Source organism: Neofelis nebulosa, chromosome 12, assembly GCF_028018385.1.
Source record: "Neofelis nebulosa isolate mNeoNeb1 chromosome 12, mNeoNeb1.pri, whole genome shotgun sequence".
Taxonomy (NCBI): domain Eukaryota; kingdom Metazoa; phylum Chordata; class Mammalia; order Carnivora; family Felidae; genus Neofelis; species Neofelis nebulosa.
In genome coordinates, this window is record NC_080793.1 from 51,570,648 (window position 1) to 51,584,606 (window position 13,959).

The 13,959-nt window shown below is 37.8% G+C and overlaps 1 protein-coding gene across 3 annotated transcripts in view; it reads right to left on the bottom strand.

The window, feature by feature from the left end:
• The window catches only part of ADAMTSL1 (ADAMTS like 1), an 877,457-nt gene that overhangs the window by 340,100 nt on the left and 523,398 nt on the right, over positions 1-13,959 (bottom strand). For all 3 annotated transcript variants that reach the window (XM_058695258.1, XM_058695257.1, XM_058695259.1), the window contains one exon: positions 5,313-5,440. In XM_058695258.1, the coding sequence (XP_058551241.1) occupies positions 5,313-5,440 (128 nt within the window). The remainder of the gene's footprint in view (positions 1-5,312; positions 5,441-13,959) is intronic.

Below are 13,959 nucleotides of genomic sequence, written 5' to 3' on the forward strand. Positions count from 1 at the left end.
AAAAAAGACAAACACTGAATGATCTCACTTATAAGTGGAATCTAAAATAGTTAAAGTCATAAAAGCAGAGAGTAAGTATAATGGTGTTTTGCCAGGAGCAGGAGAGAAGGGAAAATGAGGAGACGTTAGTTAAAGGGTACAAAGTTTCTGTTATGCAAGATGAATCACTTTGGGAAATCTAATGTACAGTATGGTGATGATAGTTAACAATACTGTATTGTATGCTTGAAAGTTGAAACAGGGTATCTCTTAAATCTTCTCAACACATATGCACTATGTAACTATGTACATATACACAATATGTAACTATATTGGATATAGTTGGATAAATTATTTAGCTTCATGGTAGTGATCCTTCCACAATATATAAATACATTGAAACAGTAAGTTGTATACCTTAAATATATGTAGTTTTTACATGTCAAAGATATCCCTATAAAGCAGTTTAAAAAAAAAAAGAAAATTGAAAAGAAATAATGACTTCACAAGGGCTATTGAACTAGCCAAATAAAGAATTTGTAAATAAACAGAAAAAGACAGCCAAGAATTATAAATTCCCAGCATGGCTAGTAAAGGTTATGGACACCAAACACATTTCCAACCATTTTTTATTCTAATAAACAGGTTTATGGGATAAAATGGTTCCAAACATTCAGTCTTTTGACTTACTCTCCTCCCGAAAGGAGATCAGAGCTTAGGGGTGCAGGGGAGGACCACATCCCTCTAAGATATATGACCTGGACTATTAGAAGTCCTGGTAATACATTTAGACTAGGCTTTAACCCAGAAAGTAAAAGGAAGGCAACCACAAACTCTTAAACATCCTAAAATGTGAAATCTTTCCTAACACAATGAAAAGACTTCCTCATATAAATGACAGAGTAGTCAGACCCATTCTGAACTTGTATATCTTTCTTTTAAACAAAAACTCAAGCATTTCCAATGAAAACAAGACTGATAACATATAACACCAGATGAAGAATAACAGATAAATCTTGCTTTGGGGTTCACTTTAGCTGAAAGTTCTAAAATGTCTTAAAACAGGTCCTATGAAACTTAATTGGATGTTTTGATAAAGATGAAATGACTTTAAAGGGAAAAAATATTTGTTTAAGAAGTCAAATCTTAATGTTAAAATTTTTCTTTTGGTATTTATTATTATATGGCGTAGAAATTACTTGCTAACTAAAGCTTATATTGCTGTAGTATCAATATTTTTATGGGAGAAAAACTGTGTTTGCAATTAAAAAATCTGAAGAGTTAGCTTAATTTCACTTAGCACAATTATTATGAAATGACAAGTTTGAATGATCTTTCCAATTACTGTGAGATAAGACTCCTTGAGGATGTTTATTTTAATTTTTCTGTATTTATATTGACAACATTCTGGCAGCCACATCCCTTTGGAACAATATCATAATCTTTTTTTAGGCACCTCCACAGTGTGATGATTTTATGTCTTGTTCATCTAATAATTTTATTCAGCTCCAAAAAATTCTATTCAACTAAAGAATTCAATGCAAAATTTATTAACTTTAAAAAATGCTTTCATCCTTTATAAGTAAGGCTTTTGAAAAAATTTTTTTGTTATTATTTTTGCTACTTGATTACATATAGGTATGACAAGCCCTTCATTTAATCAGTTGGGATTTAACAAAATATTCTTACTCTTAATGTATTAATCTATTAATCCATACTATTTATTAGTCTGGAGATTAATTGGCCTTGCAGAAGATAAAAAATGTCACAAAAGACCTTTAAGTCTTCTTCAGGCATCAATATAAAGGTTGACACCACACTTAAGAGCACCCAGCTATCTGACTCATTGCCATTTCAAATGAACTGCAGTTTACCTCTTTGACCTTGATTTTGGCACAGACCTAATACAGTGGTACATATGACGTTACACACAGTATTCTTAAGTGCCTTATGCATCTGGAACTCCTTATGGGAAAAGTTAAATTAACCGGCTGAAGACAAAGCTAGAACTCTCAGAGACAGATCTTTAGTATCAAATTTAAAACTATATGCTTAAGTAATTTAGGTCGAAGAAGGATAGTTTCCACTAAACAACACACAATCCTAGATAAATGAGAAAAACACATTTGTTAAAAATATTACTTCAGAATATCTAATGGAGGATGTGAAGAACTGGACAGAAGCAGCAGCTTCTCAAGGTAGTTGGTACATTGTCTAATTCACCTGAAATGAAGAGCCATCATAAAGTACAAGTATGCATAGTCCATTTTCTAATTAGAAAAAAAAAAATAAGAGCAGACGTTATGATGCAAAAATCAAAGCAGACTTAGTGATGCAAGATTAGCAATAGTTGTATTATCAGAGTTGCTCAATGAAACCTAACATAATCTTACAGAAATTAGTAAATGTTGTAGAAAAAAAGTTTATACGGTGCCTTCCCTTATTGCTCAAATCAGAGTTGCAAGTAAAGGCAATTATCAATAGTCTAATATCAGAAATTGGGAAAATGAAGCACTGCTTACTTTCTGTGAGCCTAGAAAAAGAATGGGGGAGAAGGCAAAGGAAGGATTCTGCTCACTATCTCCCTGGGTCAGAGCATTTTCTCCAGCACCAAGCACTGCCAGTGAGAAGGATGAGTTTTATACTTAATGCTTATTTATATTTTCACCCTGCTTTCCCTCCACTGATTTTTATTTTCCTGCATTCTTCAAAAGATCACTCAGAGAAGATGTTCTCAAACTCATAAAGTTAACCAAGCCTCTTCCCAGTCTCCCCGTCCATCACAGAACATAATTAACTCCAGAAGTTGAGTAGTTGTCATTTATTCCATAAAATCTGAGTATTTTAGCTCCTTTTTACAGTTCTATCATATTTGGAACAGAGTAATTATTAGCTGACAGACTTAAAAATATCAGAGCTAAAAGTGAGAACAGGACTGGAAAATCAGTGTGGAAAATTAATTCAGCAGGTCAATGGGACTCATTTAGGATGAATTTGAGTGCTTACCGTTAGACTACAACACACATTCCAGTTACTTGTTGGGCCTCTAAGGACATATACATTCATAACCTGTGATCTTTCTCAAGAGTATAAGGTGCCCACATTAAATGTGGAGTGGAGATGAGAGAAAACCCGTTAAGTTCATTAGCCATTAAAAAATGAACAAGAGGGGCGCCTGGGTGGCTCAGTCGGTTGAGCGTCTGACTTCGGCTCAGGTCATGATCTCACAGTCCATGAATTCAAGCCCCGCGTCAGGCTCTGTGCTGACAGCTCAGAGCCTGGAGCCTGCTTCAGATTCTGTGTCTCCCTCTCTCTCTGACCCTCCCCCGTTCATGCTCTGTCTCTCTCTGTCTCAAAAATAAATAAACACTAAAAAAAATTAAAAAAAAATGAACAAGAGGGCCACAGATAACCACTCATGGTAGGTTGGTGGTCCTGCCCCTCTCCCCATTGTTTTAGCTTCTTCTCCATTCTAGTATGAGTTTACCTAATGTATTTTTTTCAATATTTGAAAGTCAAATAGGGACATATAGTCTATATGTTTATAATTTTAGATTTTACATTTTACTTTTCCAAATCATTATGAGTAGATGATAGATGATATCTTCTATAGTATCTTAATAAAATCCTAACAATTGGAGCTTTAATTTACTAGGTGACAAAACTGGTAAGTGTGAATTTCACATAACTGATGTTATATGATGTTATAATATATTTGATGCTTTGCCGAATGACAGAGTTCTACCTGTGATTGTACTTATCCCTTAAGTTGCTTGTCAGTCTCTTACTCCATACAAGATTCTCACAATGTAGCATTCACATCAATGAGCCAGTATGAAAGTTCCCATACACTCCTTACCAGCTTTGTGAGACACATGCTTTGGCTCACCTCTATAGCATATTCAAGCACAGTAATTCGAGAAAACTGTATAATAGGAACATTTCAAATCTGTACATTGGCTTTACTGATGTATGTTTGTTATCAGTTATATCTTGCAGTGCTATCACCATGCAGTATCATGTAGTACAGATGTAGGGAGGTTTTGATATTTGAGACTAAGAGAAGAGGTGAATCATAAAAATGAAAGGTCTAGTTTTTTCTGGTCAGCTCGGGGACCTAGTTTGTTATGACACTGGCCTCCAAAGATGACAAACAAACTTGCTAGTGGATGTCATCCAATAGCTCCATCTTCTGAGTAGAACCAAACACCGTAATGGCTAAGTATCATAATTAATCCGGTTTCTTGCAAGATATGCCCTTTGGCCAGGGTTCCCAGGGTACACCATTTCCATTAGGATCTGCCTGGAACCAAAATGGTCTCTAGTTATCATGGAATCAGTGAAGGAAAATCTATCTGTCAGACCATGTGCGGGACTGGGGGGCACAGAAAAGAGTAAGACGTTGAAACCCCTGATTTCAAGAAATTCTCTCATTAGAGTAAGCTGACATTTTTCTGAACCTGTATCTCACCCTTTGTGCTGTTTCATTATGAAAAGTCTAGAAGAATCAGCAGATATATATAGATAGATATTTTCTTCTTCTGTTCCATGTTCTATAGTATATAGTAATTTTGATCAAACCTCTTACTTGTCACATGTAACACTCTTCACTGTCAAATAAAAATCTCTCATTAAAAATATTACTATTGTACTTTGTATTTTATAGTTTGAAGAAAAATCTAGTCATAGACCACACAGATCAAGAAACAGTTCTTACTTATTATTATTTGAAGTAGACTGCCATTTTAATGCCTCAGGCCTTTACTTTCAGCTTAGAAACCATTAGCCATTCTCCACCTTCACCACTGCTCTCATTCCCATGCCAGGTTCCCAAGAAGTTTCTGTTTTCCAAACCTCCTTATATGCAAACTTCATCATTCATTGAACTGAATAATCTCAGGAAACTTCCAGACATCTAAGAAACCCAAACCAATATATCACTTATTTGCAAAGTGCTTGATAACATTGGAATCCAACATAAACTTAATATGTTGTTAATGTTAATATTGTTGCTATTCTTGTCACTAAAATTTAAGGGGATCCAAAAAGTGCCATATATTATGGTTCATTTCTACTTATAAATCAACCTTCTAGTTCTAATATGAAAATAGACAACATTTCCTCTGTAAATGAGATAAATTCTGTATCACTTATCATATAAGAGTATATAAATAACCTAGCTGGAGATGCACATATTTAATCCTTTGTACCTTTCTTCCATCCAGATTTGTGTGCAACAAAATGGTCTTAATAACCCCAACCACAAAAGTATGCATTGAACCTACTACATATGGGCCTTACAAACTCCCTACCATCTGGGATGCAGGACTTACTTGTTGCTGAGGCAGCGTCTCAGAGAGTAGGAGGCCCCTCCACCACAGGTGCGTGAGCATTCACTCCATGGGCCCCAAGCGTCCCACAAGCCATCTCGGTCCTCCTCAGAGCGTGCTGTCCTGGAGCTCTGTGAGGAAAAAGAGAATGGTCAGTATCATGCCCCCAGTGAACCCTGAAACATGTGTCCTAAAGTGTGGGCCTTTTGTATGTCTGAATATGATAGCCTTGCTGGAGATGAAAACATTTATTAGATTCTTTCCAGTTGAATAATGTGTTTGGGGAGAGGACTATTTGAGTTTAGAGACCCTGGGCCATGACTGAAAGGAACAAGGGATCTGCATAATGGAGCAAATAGAAAAGGGGGCAAGAATAAGGAATCTGGGTGAGGGGAAGTTAAATTGAAGTCACATTTTGCACTGAAGTCATGATTTTGTCCTGGGTTCATAAGTCTACTCATCTACTACCTCTTTGTGAAAACAGAGAAACTTCTCTCAGAGATGCTTCTGCTCTGAGAAGCTTGTAATGTGCATATCAGCATTACCTTCCAAAATTTAACATTTTATACAATTGACAATTTTTTTAATCGAGCAACATCATTTCCAGATTTCAGACTTGTTAATTACAACAACTGCATGAAGTAACTTCAGTAATGCAGGGATTGCCTCTTGACAAATAGATCTGCTTGTTACTGAAAGGCTTCCTAGTGAAATCTGTACCTACTGTATAGAAAATTGGTATATGTGGGTCTCCATGTTGAACTTCACATTTCTCATAAGAGTCAAAGATAAAATATGTGCCATAGTTCATAGAATAATCTCTAGAGTTAGAAATTGCCTGGGTTTGATATGGATTTTACCAGGTGTCCCTGAACAATTAAATTACCACCTGCCTACACTAAAATTTCCCTTTCTATAAAATGGGGATAATATTATAACCATGACACTACATGCACACACACACACACACACACACACACATACACACTATAGAAGAAGATAAGTTAAATGAACTTAGCCTAGGATAAGTTTCAGAGTAAAGCACTAATAAATATTACCAATAATTACATTATGATAAATCGAGAATGTCATATATACATAATAATACAGTTGTATTAATAATAATATACGTAATAATACAGTTGTATTAGTCTGCTTAAGCTGCCATAACAAAATACCAGACTGGGTGGCTTAAAAAACAAAAATTTATTTTCTCATAGTTCTAGAAGCTGAAAGTCAGAGAACAGGGTGCCAGCATGGGTAGCTGCTGGTGTGAGCTTTTCCCTTGGGTTGCAGAAGACAACCTTCTTACTGTGTGCTCACACGACCTCCACTTTGTATGAGCATGGACAGACAGAGAGAAGACAGAGTAGCTCTCTGGTATCTCTTCTTCTAAGGACATGAATCCCATCATGAGAGACCCCTTTCATGACCTTATCTAAACTGATTATCTCCCAAAGGCCTCATCTCCATATACCATCACATTGGGGGTTAGGACTTTAATGTATGAATTGCGGTGCAGGGCACAATTCAATCCATAGCAACAGTTCTACAAATAGCTAATGTGAACTGAGGCCAAATTATTTTACTGAGTAAATCAAGCACAATATTCAAACATTACAGATGGTATCTTCTCGGGGCTGCCTGGGTGGCTTAGTTGGTTAAGCCTCCGACTTTGGCTCAGGTCATGATTTCACGGTTCCTGAGTTTGAGCTCTGCATCAGGCTCTCTGTTGTCAGTGCACAGCCCACTTCAGAACCTCTGTCTCCCTCTCTCTCTGTACCCCCCCCCCCACCTCTCTCTCAAAAATAAACAAACATTAACAAAAAGATGGTATCTTCTTATATCAATCAAGGACATACTTCCGAAAAAATTAAAATTTCAAATTTAAATTTGGAAAAAACAAACCTGAAAGAAAATAGGCATGTTAGACAATATGACAATGTCACCTTCGGTTTTGTCTCTGAAGAGAGAGCACAGGGGATGTGGAATGCTGGGAAAGGTTGGGATGTGAAGGCAACAGGAAGGTAACCTCTTACAAAGCATTGTGGGACCTTGAGATAATGTAAATGAGGTCACCAGTGTATATGAGGTCTACAATGATAACTCAGATTGTTGTTGCTGTTGTTATTATTTTTATTTTTAATTACTTTCTCATGCCCTACCTAGTTATACCCAAGGTTATATCATCCACATAAGAGGGGCTCCTGAAAAAGAAGAGAACATCCTCTAGCCCTTCAGAAAACTGTTTATTTTGTAGTAATGAGCTTCTTTGTAGATCAGTTGCTATGGGGCTCTGTTGTCACACTGATGACTCCTTGGACCTTTTAAATGTTTTTTTAGTTTTTTTTTATTTGAGAGAGAGAGAGAGAGAGAGAGAGAGAGAGAGAGCGAGAGCACATGTGAGTGGGGAGGAGGGGAAGAAGGGGAGAGAGAGAGAGAATCCTAAGCAGGCTCCACATTTAGCACAGAACCTGACCAGGGGCTCGATCCCACAACTCTGTGATCATGACCTGAACTGAAATCAAGGGTTGGAAGCTCAAACTGACTGAGCCATCGAGGTGCCCCTCCTTGGGCCTTTTAAAATCTGGACAAGTTAAGTCAGAAACCTCACCTCAGAGTGTTGTATCAAGGCTTACATAAGTGATGGAAGCTTTATTTAAATTCATAAATCACTTGCAAAGGGCTAGCACAGGCTAGCATAGTAGTAAAGAGAAGGGACTGAAGGACCTACTCAACCTGGAGTAGAAGCCTGGCTCCAGAGCTTCTTAGCTGTGACCTCCTTATCCTTCAGTCTTGTAATCAGAAAATAAGGATAATAAACACTAGTATTGTGAGAATTAAAATAATTAAATATAAAAATCACGTAAGGTTGTAACAACCCAAATGTCCATCAGTGGATGAATGGATAACTGGAATGTGATGTATACACACAACAAAATATTATCCAGCCTTAAAGGGATGGAAATTCTGACCCATGCTACAACATGAACGAACACTGAAGATATCATACTAAGAGAAATAAGGCAGATACAAAAGGACAAATATTGTGTGGTTCCACTTAGATGAGGTGTGTGGAGTAGCCAGATCCATAGAGACAGAAAGTAGAATGGTGGTTGCCAGGGGTAGGGGGACAGGAGGAATGGGCAATTATTTTTAATGAGTACAGAGTTCCAGCTCGGGAAAATGAAGAGATTTCTGGAGATGGATTGTGGTGATGGTTGTACAACGGCGTGAATATACTTCATGTCACTGAACAGTATACTTAAGCATGATTAAAATGGTAAATTTTATAAATTTTATCACAATAATATATACATACACTAAGCATTAACTGCTTTTATTGATACTATTTATTGTTACCATAATTTATAAACATAGATGTACTCTGAAAGGTTACAGGAGGTACTCTGGGAAGGTACTAGTGCGTTTTCCTGCTGAGTTTAGTGGAGACTCTAGACTCTTAAGGCATCATCTCCCTGAAAACTCTGACTTTCCCACAGCAGAACCTTCCAGCCACCTGCCATATTACAGTTGCCTGGTGATATGATCTGTCAGTAGTTAGAGGCTCCTCTAAAATGTGGAATAGAATGGGTAACAGAAACACACTGGTTAACCCAAAGTATGTTCTTTCTAAAGGAAGCATTTACTGAGCTCCAAAGCCTGGTTTTTAGGATTAATAAAATCAACCTCTAATCAAGGCAATATGGGGCACTCTGTTTCCAGAGCTTAATTAAATACTGAAGGAGAAAAGACTCTTTGGCAATGAAGTATACATTGTCCATACACCCATTAAATTCATTCTTCAGATTTTTGAACAGTTTACTGTGCATCTTCTGGCTCCCTTTTAGTTTTCTCTGTATGACTGGAAGAAGTTCTGTTGAGAGAGTTATGGTATTTGCTGGATGCGGTAATGACTTGTGTGACAAACATACATTTGTACAATACCATGTCCCTCATTTTATTCAAATTAAATAAGTCTGAGATGAAAAGCAAAATCACAAATGCTAGGATTCATGAAATAATTAAGAGCAAGATGAGTGATTACAAATTATGATACCATCCAGTTACTACAACCGAAAAAAATAAATACACACACGGTATTCACATGTGAACTCCATTTCCGTGTGAGATAAGAACACCAGAATGCCAAATCCTTGGGAGGTTTCCCTCTGGCTGCTCTCTGGATAAGCTGTTTTGGAAATAGTATATAGTTGAGAATTTGTTTTTCTAGAAAAGTAAATTGTTCCAAACTCTGTGCTAAAGTTGTTTGGTATTTTTCACGTACCTTCTCCATCTAAAGTGAGGCTGTATCTTACCTCATCACAAGTTACAAGTTTCAGCACAACTAGACATAGGAAGAGCCCACAGTGCTCTGAAAGAGATCACACGCAGACTCAGAAGCAAGTCATGGGCCTTTTTTCTCAAACTGAAACCATCTCCAAGGTGTCTTTTAGCAAGTGGAATAAACATAATTCATGTCAACTGAATCAATGTTTAATGTTAGAGACAGTAAAGTGATTTTCCCCCTCTTTTACTGTGCCAGATTTTTACATCTATAACCAGAAATGACAATTCAGCAATGCCTTTCAGGTCATTTAAGACCTACCAGCATTTGCTTATTATGGTTTTTAAGAAGGCCTTCAGTATAAACAACTTTTGTGCCTGGTCCAGATGGGACTCAAGCTTATTTTCTCTTATTTTGAAATGTGCATTCCTCTCCACAGTAGCATTTTGTTTTTAAAGTGTTAGCTTTGAGTTGCATCTAGCAAGAGAAAATGAGGCAAAAATAATAAGGTCTAGATAATGAGTTGCCTAAAAGCAACGATGATTGCTTCTGAAACCAAAATTCTAAGCTTTTAAAATATACCCCAGTTGGGGCGCCTGGGTGGCTCAGTCGGTTAAGCATCCAACTTTGGCTCAGGTCATGATCTCGCGGTCCGTGAGTTCAAGCCCTGCGTCGGGCTCTGTGCTGACAGCTCAGAGCCTGGAGCCTGTTTCAGATTCTGTGTCTCCCTCTCTCTGACCCTCCCCTGTTCATGCTCTCTCTCTCCCTGTCTCAAAAATAAATAAAACGTTAAAAAAAATTTAAAATACACCCCAGTCAATGCTTTCCAATTTGATTTCTGTCACATAAGTGTAGTATTTCAATCTCAGTATCTCAGGAGCAAGATCATGGATGCTGTGAAACACAGTGACCAAGGGATTACCCATGACCCCACTTCGGGGAATTGCAGCAACAGTGTCAGGTGAGATGATGGTCATTTACTATGAATTGACTGAGAACTGAAGAATGGCTATTAAATTCTGTATTTAAGCCAGTGTTTCACCAGTGGACTTATCCGAAATGGTCAGTACCGCATCTGATATTAAACTTGAGGGAAAAGTCCATTACAAATCCTATCTTTTTTGTAGCACTTATTTTACTTTGTAGTTATTGGATGGGTTAAAATGGACAATCAGCACATTTTTTTGAGCCAACATTTCAGAAATCCAGTGAACACTGAGAGAAAAAAGGACTGAGTTTTGGTTCTATAATTCTTGAAAATTGAGTATTTGCCTTGAGTTATTCAATTTAGAAAAAGACTAGCTATTTCTAGATCTTTGATGCCACATGATGACCTTTGAATGTAACATTGATGATGACTCTTAAATCAACTACTTTCTTGTAAGAAAATTCAGCAATCGATTCCCTGGGCCCATCCACCCATTGTTCTGTCCAGTTAAGAGGTGCCAAGCCTCAGTCAATGACAACGGCATGGAAGGCAGGCTGTGGCCACAGATCATCATATACGTCCTAGGAATATTAGAAGAGGATTAGAATAGCTTCCATAAATTCATCAGCCTCAGGATGGTGTCATTTCCTCATCATTGCTGGTTTCCCTAAATGTGGTTTTCACCTGATAGTTTTGCAGTTGATTTCAGAGCCAATGCTTTAACATCAATAACCAAGTCCCAGGTGAACAGCTTTAAACCTGAAAGCTATAAGTAGTTAAGCAGTTGGAGTAATCACATAAAGTAAGAGTTCCCTGCATCTCACCATCTAATAGATGAACCTTAGAATGACCACCTATGTACCACTTCATCCAGAAGCCTTTTCACCGGACAGGTTATCAGGGACTTATGAACAATGTTGTAGGGTGAAGCACAAATTAGCAATCAAAAGACTCTGGAGTTCTGAGGATGTCTGGGTGGCTCAGTCGGCCAACTGCCGGACTCGGTTTTGGCTCAGGTCATGATCTCGCAGTTCATGATTCCAAGCCCTGCAATGGGCTCCACTAACAGTGTGGAGCCTGCTTCAAATTCTCTCTCTCTCTCTCTCTCTCTCTCTCTCTCTCTCTCTCTGCCCCTCCCCTGCTCATGCTCTCTCTCTCTCTCTCTCTCTCTCTCTCTGCCCCTCCCCTGCTCATGCTGTCTCTCTCTCTCTCTCTCTCTCTCTCTCAAAATAAATAAACTTAAAAAAAATTTTAAAGACTCTGGAGTTCTATTAATATATATACAGAGGCCTTGGAAAATATTTTTTTCTAAACGTTGTAATAAGAGGTCAAGCTGTATGAAACTAAATAAAAATGGAAATAGGTCCTGAGGAAATGGGTGATAGGTTTTTGTAAACTTAAGTTTACAAAAGTTATATAACAGATGAAGTTACATTATAAGTGAAATGTTTTTCAAAATCAACAGATCTTCAAATGTAGCAAAGTGGGTTATGGGATGAGGCAAAGAGCCCTTCTTACTATTTCAAGATCAGCAAAAAGTCACCTGAGTCTCTGGTTTTCCTCTCCTCTGCGACAGCATTTAGCTTAAGCCATCTGGAGCTGTGCATGTGACTGTACAAATGGATGTCCCATCCCTCTAAATTAAAAAGAGAGGCAGCCCCCCCAGTGATGAGAGGACCATTTTTCTGTGGTGAGCCCATGCAAAATGGAGAAGTCTATACACGGAAACATCCTGTCCACGTACCAAGCTTTGGAAATGAATCTGCGGATTCCATTTTTAACTCCTCTATACATATCAGGTCTCTCTAAATCTTATCTAATCTTTGGCTTCTTTAATAATTTGGAATACTGGTTCTGCCACCAACTTTACATGGTAGGGGTTGTGATTCCCTGATCTGAGAGCTTATAGATATTAAGCTGTAACTGGGCTCTTGTAAAAGTCCATTAGCTTTTTGATGTACTTTCTTAAAAAGCAGAGCGTGTGGATACTGAGGCATGCGCTTTCCCAGATATTTGCTGCTGGCTTTACTTAGGAAATTCAGATCATCTGGTTCTTATCATAGCTGCACTGCTGGGGGATATGATGAACTGCCAGTGACACAGTGCACAGTCTTTCAGAGGCCACTGCATGAAGTCTGTCCCTTGCTACCGAGGAGAAAAGTCAGTTCACATGGTGTAAAAGCTATGCAGACCTCGGAAAGACTTTTGGGTACCTGTCTTCCTCTTTCTTCCACTGTGCATGTGCGCTCATGGGCACACCCCTTTCACATTCCTATGAGGGCACCTAATTGTACCTAAGCCTGGAGGGTTACTGGTGAGGGAAAAATGCTGGCTGGGATTTATTAAGTACCTATGTGCCAGGAAGTATGCCAGAATTTACCCAAATTATCGTATTTAATCCTCCCATTGAGCCATGTCAGTTTGGATTTTTCCCCCTTATTTTACTAACAAGTAAATTGAGGCTTAGAGAGGTTGAACAACCTCTATCATTGTGTAGAAGAAAGAACATGGCTGTGGGTCTCAGACAGACTTTACTAGTCGTATATTGGTCAACTTGCCTTCAGCACATTGTCAGATCTCTTTGAGCAGAGTTTCTTCATCTGTAAAAGGGCAACATTGATACTTCTCTTACTAGGGTGAGTGTGAAGGCTAACCAAGAGAATGTACACAAAGTACTGGATATAGTTTCTGACATGTTAGTGTTAATTATTTCATCTCTGCCACAAATATACACATCGCTCCCCTGACAAGTCACACAGTCAGTACCTGATCCAGCCAGGCTTTACACCTGTTATCTGACCACCTTTTGTTCTGCCTAGCCTCACATTCTGACCTTCCTTTCCATTTTTAAACAGTGTCTCTCAGTACATAAAAAAAAATTTTTTTATAGAATGACAAGAACTAATGTTGCTTTTCTTTTAAAAAATTATTATGTCCTCAGAATTGTTTCTCAATCTTGGAATAACAGCTTGGAGATAGAATTAAGACAGCTTCATTACTTTTTAGGAAACAAAAACCTGACTCTGCTCGATGTCAAATGCTTCAGTGCGATTTTCATTTCAGAGCTATGGTAACTTGATTTTTTTTGTATTCTATCCAAGGACAAGACCAGATTACAGCTCATCTAAGAAACTGCTGCAGAAACCTCTGGGCATTTTGGAGAGCTCCACCCGAACACAATTTCACAGCCAGCTGAATTAAAATCAATAATTGCTGATTTGAGCAAAGATCAGTATTCAGGAAATTTGCAACTGGTCATTGAGTGTTTTGAATCAGCTCATCTCAAGAAAAAGCATAGTAAAATATTCTATCACTGTTGGTTTCTATTACTTTAAAAGCATAAACTTAGCAAATAGAAATGTTCTGCTTTGTTTTAATACTCTGTTTAATACATGTACATACATGTACATGTGTGTATATATCTATATAATAGA